This window comes from Hydra viridissima, unplaced genomic scaffold (genome assembly GCF_058129835.1).
Source record: "Hydra viridissima isolate aposymbiotic clone 2 unplaced genomic scaffold, HvirCarnegie_v1 scaffold_2, whole genome shotgun sequence".
NCBI lineage: Eukaryota > Metazoa > Cnidaria > Hydrozoa > Anthoathecata > Hydridae > Hydra > Hydra viridissima.
This window is the reverse complement of record NW_028324301.1, coordinates 8,503,057-8,511,426: the sequence shown is the minus strand read 5'-3', so window position 1 is coordinate 8,511,426 and position 8,370 is coordinate 8,503,057. Positions and strand designations below refer to the sequence as shown.

Below are 8,370 nucleotides of genomic sequence, written 5' to 3'. Positions count from 1 at the left end.
CGGGTTTAAGCCTCCTTACAGTTACTATAAAATGTAAAAATTCAACTTTTATCTTTTTAAATATATTTAACCTTTATATACTCATTTTACCTTAAGCTATTTAATCCTCATTACATCTGCTCGGTTGACCGAGTTTTAAAAGTCAATGAAATTTCTCTCTACTAAATATTCAGATTTTAGTTCTCAAGATTGTAAGAATACAAATGAACTTTATTTGAATAATTCACGATAAACAAATAATGTACAAAAAGTCAACTAACTTGAACAAAATAAAAACCTTTTTTTATTGCTCAATGTTCATGATATATTATGGTTTTATTGTATTCTGAAAAAATAAATACTTTGTTCAACTTTTTGGTTAAAAAGTATTTATGCTAAAAATTGTTTTTGTTAATGAAGGGTATTTGATTAACGGTCCCGGAATCTAATGCACTTCTTAGTTATATGATAGTGAGACCAACTGTAGAAAAACAAACTAAAAAGCCACAGTTGTTCTCGGTAATGCCAAATACTCTTGATCAGAGTAGCCAATGTTGAATACCTTTTTTCCTTCTGTTCTTTCATTCTTCCACCAAACAAGAACAGAAGAGCTGTCTAGTAGTTTCCTCCAGAAAACGTTTTAACTCAGTCACTCTTTACTTTTTTATTAGTCTAATTTCATCACTCATTGTGAGGTGTATGCTGTCAGAAGAAGAAATTGGATTTCATAGAACTATTTTTTACTGACAACGTAACAAGAAATAATGCACACACAGAGCATACATATACTTTTTACTGAAATTTTTTCAACAAACGCACATTAGGGTAATACACATGACAATTTTCGATGTGTTATTAGTATGTTCAGAAGTTTTTTTGATCTTTTGTGATATTTGTTAAACGTTAAAAAAATTTTTAAACACTCTCAGTGCATCAAATTATTTCAAGTCAATATAAATAGAGATAAACCCGACTTGGTTGACTGACTTACGTTGGCACCGTCAGGGTTTCACATTCAACTTCCAAATATGCTTTCATTTTATGTTAATTTAATATGGTACCTGTTTTAAACGAATAATAACGAATTAAGCAAAATTCTAATATATAAATAATAATAAATCTAATAATAAATCGAATTTGAAATAATTGTTATTTAAAGACAGTTACAAAATCTTTTTAAAAAAATTCACAATGCCTCACACTATTTTAAAACATTGCGCAATTAATTGTTCAATTTTTTTAAATAGCTAAGGAAAAAGGTCTAGTTATTGACTTTCACCGGTAAAAAAAAGTTCAGTTTATCTTTTGAAATCTATCACGTTGATTGTTGTAATCAACGACTGGACTGGATATCTTCACTTAAATGTTTCAGGTTGTTATTTATGTTAAAAATATCTCCTACAATATTTGGTCATTTAAAGTTGTTCTTAGGCTCTTTTAATTTTTTTGCTTATTCGTTTTAAAATTTCTCCTTTTTATCATTCTTTTCCTCTTCAACAAATTTCTTTCTTTTCGTATAACTTTTGAGATGACTAATCTTTCAGTAAATTTTGTACTTTTACGCTCTGGTGTTTTTGACTATACAAGAATAGATTCAATTGGAGATATACTCAACTGTTTAACACCAACAAGATTTTCTGTGTTTTTGTAGTTGCTAAGTTACCGATTAATTTCTCTTATGGTTGACTCAAATTTCTTGAACAACTAACAATTTCAAGAGATTGCATGTTATTTTTAGATAATAATCGATTACACAGATGTCCAATTTCACAAACTTTTGCATTTACGTTGTTTTCATCATATACTGGTGCTTGGCAATTGCTTCGGACATTATTCAGGCGATAAACAACCGTTATTAGGCTGCCAAGGAGTTTAAAAATGTTTAAAATTAAAAACTACAAAATTCTTCAATCACAAAATTCCTTTTTTTTCGAAAGTAGAAAAAGAATAGAACCAGGCAATTATTTCTGACACCATAAGATTCGATTCTTAAAATATCAACGGGTACCCGCGAAAAACTGGGCCATCGGTTTTAGTCTTTGGCACCATTACCCGAGTGCTTCTTACTGCTGTTACTATTGAAACAACTTTCTGATTTGTTTCTGTGCTGATTAAAAATACTCAATAGGTTTTTTACATGATAATTTGCTTACAAAGACACTTACGGAAACAAGCTTATTTGCTTGAAGTGCTTGTGTCACAGGTTCAAGTAATGCAGAATATCTCAATCGGTTATTAGACAAACAAACAAACAAAAAAACATGGAAAACTCTATAAACAAAACAAGTAATGAGAGGTTTACCTAGTTGGACCATTGAGTTTTACTCAAAACAATTAATTTATACTATACTGTTACAAGTAAGCTGGCAAGAAATATTATTTGAACACTGAAAATAAAAATAGAGAAGACATAAATTGTAATTTATTAATAATTTCGTTAAAAAGCATTTCAATAATTATTAAAAATAATATTCAAACTTATAATAATTTAAAAACATTACAATTTACATTTTTTAAATTTATGGCAAACAAAATTACAGACGTAGAGAGATGGTATTAATCACCAAGTACAAGTAGAATATAAAAAGAGATATATTATAACTTTAGATATAAAAAAGTATAAAAGTTATTGAACTGCGAAGAAAAAATCACATTATAGAAAAATGTCAACTAAAATGAGATATATTATAACTTTAGATATATAAAAAAGTATAAAATTTATTGAACTGTGAAGAAAAAATCACATTGAAGAAAAATGTCAACTAAAATTTTTATCTACATTAAAAATGGTAGAATCTCTTCATTGAAAAAGTCTTGGGTAAACTGCAAATGATTTCCATCTGAGACTAAAAAATGAAGTTTTCCAGCTTTGTCCATTTCTTTCAAACCAAGTCGATCCTGATTAAAATAAATTTTTCATGTTGCTTTCAACAATATAAGAATTTTTGTTAAACTAAATCAAAACAGAAAATCAAACCCATATACCTCAATATATAACTTGCTTTCTTGCAATGTATAAATATCTTCAGCTTGTCCTTCTTTGTAAAAACCAAACCACTATAACACATAAATTTATCAACAAAAAAAATGATATCAAAACTATTTTTTAGGAATAAAATATTGCTAAAAATATTATACCAAAAACAACTATCATTAATTTTGTACTTTATGTACCATATACATCATCATTATAGTTATCATACCATAGGAATACTGCTGAGTTTATTTTGCAATTAAAAATGGTAATAAAGTCAAGACAATAAATAATTTAAAATATATATCAAACAAAACTTCTGCATAACTTTTTTCTTTGTTTATTACTTTCTTACATAAAATGTAAAAATTTTCTAATATACAGGATATGGTCTGTATATTACAAAATTTATATTTACTCATTATTAAATTATTTTGAAATATAATTCTAACATAAAGTATTAATGAGATGTTAACGCATATACTGAATAACAAATGTCTAGGTATTTCACCACCTTGTGCTTCTTCTAGGATTTGATATTAACTAAAAACAGTTTACAATTTAATATGGCCTCTCTTTATTGAATAATTTACAATTTAAAATGGCCTCTCTTTACTGAATAATAAATGTCTAGGTATTTCACCACCTTGTGCTTCTTCTAGGATTTGTCACCATTTACTTCCTAATGATCTGGATGACTTTCTAGTATTAACTGAATACTTTCTTCCTAGAATCGGATTGAGTAAGGTTAATGGTACCTCCTGAAACTTTTTCCATACATTAAAAACTGTTTTTCTTCAAACATTTACTGGTTTTATAATGCCCTCATTTCTTAAACCAATCATTTTCAAAGCAACATTTAATTAGATTTAAAATGTTAAAAAAAAAAATTTACCTTTCTGAAACTGTATTATCAAAAAAATTTACAAGATAACAAAACTTTTATTTTAAGTGTAATTATTTGGTAAATATTGATATTTTAGCAATAAGTATACATATGCTGCACCCTGCACAAATGCAATAATAAGATCAGAAAAATTACAACACTTTTTACATTCAAACTATAAAATTTTTAACTACAGATCTAATCACTACATCCTCATTGCTTTTTTAGAAAATTGATAATGGGAAAGAAATGATGAGCATATGGTTGCAAAACCAATTACTTTTTAGAGAAAAGAAATTCACCATAATCATATAAACCAAGTTATTTCTGTTTATCAATTTTCCACAAGATACATTTGAGAAAGAATGTCCAAAACTATACCCAATTCAAAAAATCTTCCTGGATATCAGAAAATTTTATCAAATGGTAAATGCCATCTAAAAGAACCACCTAATAGTTGGGAAGACCTTTTATCAAAAACCAACTCTCATAGCTTTGTGAACAATTAAAAATCATTTTCTACTAATAAAACCATGATAAATTAGAATTATTCAGGAGAATTATGTGCTCCTTTTTTTAAAACAAAAAATGAATTTTAAGCATAGCTTTGCTACTCCAGTTTCCATGATTAAACCACTTTACTTTTTCAATTTCAAGAAACTTAAAATGGAGTTTTTAAAAGTTTTTTTATTGTAAAATTTTTGAAATATTTTGTGCTGATGTAAAAGGCTTTATAACTTTCTTATTAAAAATTGGGAACTTCTGAGATTGAATGGAATGTAAAATATTTTAAAAAATATCTTACATCATATTGCAAAATTAAAAATTACATTACTCACCCTTTTTTGTCAGTTATATTTTTGTAAAAAAGTTGGCCCCCAGTTTAATTTTTTATCTTCATGGTGATTAGGCTTGTAGTTAAGATTGCTATGAATATCATGGTGTTCAGACAATTTATTTACAAGCATTAAAATAACCTAAGTGAGGCAAGTTCACAGAATTACATCAAAATATTACCTCAGTATCTTTTGGATCAACCATTGTGTCTTGTGCAAATTTAACCATGACAAAGTTCTCCAACTTCATTAAATTCTCTTTGTAAGAGACATTAGTGTTCTTAAATAAATTTAAAAAAAAAAAAAATTTAAATTTATTAAACAGGATTGCCTATAGCACTGATCATAGCATTAACAAAAAATAATTGTTACCAACTCTTGATTGATATCAGCTAAGAAAAGACTTTTCTCTTTATACTCATCTTCATGTATTGGATCATGCCAATACTGAGCTTGTACAAGATGCTCTTGAACCCAACTTACATATGCGCCAAAGTTTAAAAGTTTACGCATATAGTCACACAACTTTAATGACTCGCCAGGACAACGTGGAAAACCATAAACACCTTTTTAAGAAAAACATTCTAAAATAACTTTTTGAAAAAATTTTGAAACAATTTACAAATCTACAAAATTGAGTAAGTTATAAACAAAAATCTTCTGTAAACAAAATTTCACATTAGAAATAATAATGCAGAAATTTAGAAGACATAAAAACTACCTTGATGTTGGCCACCAAAAGAAATCAAGTTTTTCATTGGTGGGAAAGGGCACCTCTGAGCAACTGCTCGCCTTAAACAGTAAGTACATAAAAATTACATTAAAAATATTTCTGATTTTTAGGAACTTAATATACCTTAAGACACTTCTTTAAATTGGGAACAGTCAAAAAAACATAAAATCATACAGAAATTGCCCACCCTGGGAAAATCCCAGAGCATTGTATCCATTTTTTAGATTTGGATCAGATAGAAGTTTATGACAAACTTGCTCAACTTGAGTGTTAGAGTTGAGAAGAAATCCATTTTCAGTATCCTAGAAAATAACATTAAATCTTTATGAAACAAAACATTACAATCATAAGATTAACAACTTTAACAATCACAAGAATTGTCCTTTTTCATCAAGTATGAATAAAAATATTAAAAACCTTTTTGTATAACTTTTTCAATACTGTATTTTTTTAAAAAATACTCACAAGCACAAAATCTACAAACAAATTATTTTTAGGTTAGCTAAGCAACTTTAGGTTTGCACAACAGTTGCACTTCAAATGTTGATATAAGACTTTAATTTAGATAATTTGAAAGTTTAAGCTTTATTTGTAGGGTCATTTCATGTGAATTCATCCAGACTGTTACTCTTACCTCTCAGAAATAGTTCATTTTTACCCAACTTGTAATCCATAAAAAATAAATAGTAAATTTAAAAATTTTAAATAAAAATATAATTATGCTAATTTGGCTTTTTATTGATAATTTAAAGAGGCAACAAAGCAACTTTGACATTTAGTATCATTATTATAGTTTTGGGAAATTTTCCTAAAATTTGGAACCCCAATAGAGTTTTGCTCAAGTAATTCAGTAATAGCACTCTCAAGACTTGGTAGTCTCAAGAAATGTAAGTCAGGTATGCTATATGTCTATATTCTGTTTATCTTTGGCTTTACAAAAGGAGTACATTAAATTTCTTGAACTACTATCTGATTTTGAATTTATAGGATCAATTTATGACCTATACATTACACTCATAAAATTCCCATAATGAAACATTTTCATAAAAAGTAATAGAAACAATAACAAAACTGTAATTTTTTTAACTTTTTTAAAGTTAATAAATTATTATTATTATTATTATTATTATTATTATTATTATTATTATTATTATTATTATTATTATTATTATTATTATTATTATTATTATTATTGTTAATAATAATAATAATAATAATAATAATAATAATAATAATAATAATAATAATAATAATAATAATAATAATAATAATAATAATAATAATAATAGTAATAATAATAATAATAATAATAATAATAATAATAATAATAATAATAATAATAATAATAATAATAATAATAATAATAGTAATAATGATAATAATAATAATAATAATAATAATAATAATAATAATAATAATAATAATAATAATAATAATAATAATAATAATAATAATAATAATAATAATAATAATAATAATAATAATAATGATAATAGTAATAATAAAATTCTTATTGATTAACTCAACTCATTAGATCTAGCTAGAGACAAACCTCAATAACATTACTTCCAATCATCAATGAAAGAACATAAACATCTGGTATCTTTACTTCTATCATCTTCTTTATGCTCCCCATGCTCAATGGATTGCAGCAAGAATCACCTAAAAATTGTATATTAAATACTGAAACCAGGTCATAGCAATAGCTGGTATTAAAATTTTTAATTAAACAATAGGTAGACTTGAAAATAGAACAGTTACTTACCCATTCCATGCCAAATGACAATAGGAATAGTCTTATTTTGAATCGAAAACGTAGATGCGGTGGATATTACACAAATGATAAAGAATTTCCATTTAAACAAGTTTTTCATCTCCGTTTTTTATCATCAACTTAGAAGTAAATCATGTACATTCGGACACAACTTTTGCATTTGCGGTAAACAAAAATAAGGAAAACTTCTAAATCGGAAATTCTTTAATGTTAGTATCTACGGCTTTTGTAAAAGCAGTCATAAACGAAAAATAAAAAACTTAATAGACGACGAAACAAATAAGCAGAGTTGTTACGGCATAATATGTCTAGCAGATCTGTCGACATATTTTTAGACATATTTTACATAGACATAAAATATGTCAGAATTATTTTTCTGTCCTCTTACTTTGACATAACTTTATGTCTGAAACATTTTCTGCCGACATAAAGTATGTCCGAAATATTTTTCTGCCTACCAACTATGACATAATTTTATGTCTAAAACATTTTCTGCCGACATAAAATATGTCAGAGACATTTTTCTGTCCACTTACTTTGACATAATTTTATGTCTGAGACATTTTCTGCCGACATAAAATATGTCAGAAACATTTTTCTGTCCACTTATTTTGACATAATTTTATGTCTAAAACATTTTCTGCCGACATAAAATATGTCCAAAATATTTTTCTGCCTACCAACTATGACATAACTTTATGTCTAAAACATTTTCTCCCGACATAAAATATGTCAGAAACATTTTTCTGTCCACTTACTTTGACATAATTTTATGTCAGAGACATTTTCTGCCGACATAAATTATGTCAGAAACATTTTACTGTCCACTTACTTTGACATAATTTTAGGCCTGAGACCTTTTCCGCCCGACAAATTATGTCAGAAATATTTTCTATCCACATATTTTAACATAATTTTATGTCTGAGACATTTGCTGTTTCTTATTTTAGAAGAAAAAATCGTACAACTTTATTGCTCATTTTAGATTAATTTGACGAGTAAAACAAAAGTTTCGATTTCCCCTTGTTAGAATGTAAAAACTTAGTCTCAAACTTAGTTTTTATTATTGAATGTGGTTTTTATTATATGGCGTCCTGTGCCGCACTAGAAATTATGTTAAGTAGAAAGGAAAGTAGAACTTTTAAAGGGTCGAACCATTTACAGCATAAATTCTACGATCTAATCGTC

General features: G+C 26.5%; 1 protein-coding gene across 1 annotated transcript; it reads right to left on the bottom strand.

The window, feature by feature from the left end:
• Positions 1 to 2,276: 2,276 nt before the first annotated feature.
• On the bottom strand, positions 2,277 to 7,415 carry LOC145193656 (palmitoyl-protein thioesterase 1-like). The gene is made up of 8 exons (XM_090079956.1): positions 7,174 to 7,415; positions 6,961 to 7,070; positions 5,583 to 5,710; positions 5,397 to 5,467; positions 5,048 to 5,241; positions 4,857 to 4,955; positions 2,965 to 3,036; positions 2,277 to 2,877 (listed from the first exon to the last, which is right to left on the bottom strand). The coding sequence occupies exons 1-8, from the start codon at positions 7,280 to 7,282 to the stop codon at positions 2,755 to 2,757; spliced, it is 906 nt and encodes a 301-aa protein (XP_089936082.1). The 5' UTR covers positions 7,283 to 7,415; the 3' UTR covers positions 2,277 to 2,754.
• Positions 7,416 to 8,370: the final 955 nt, after the last annotated feature.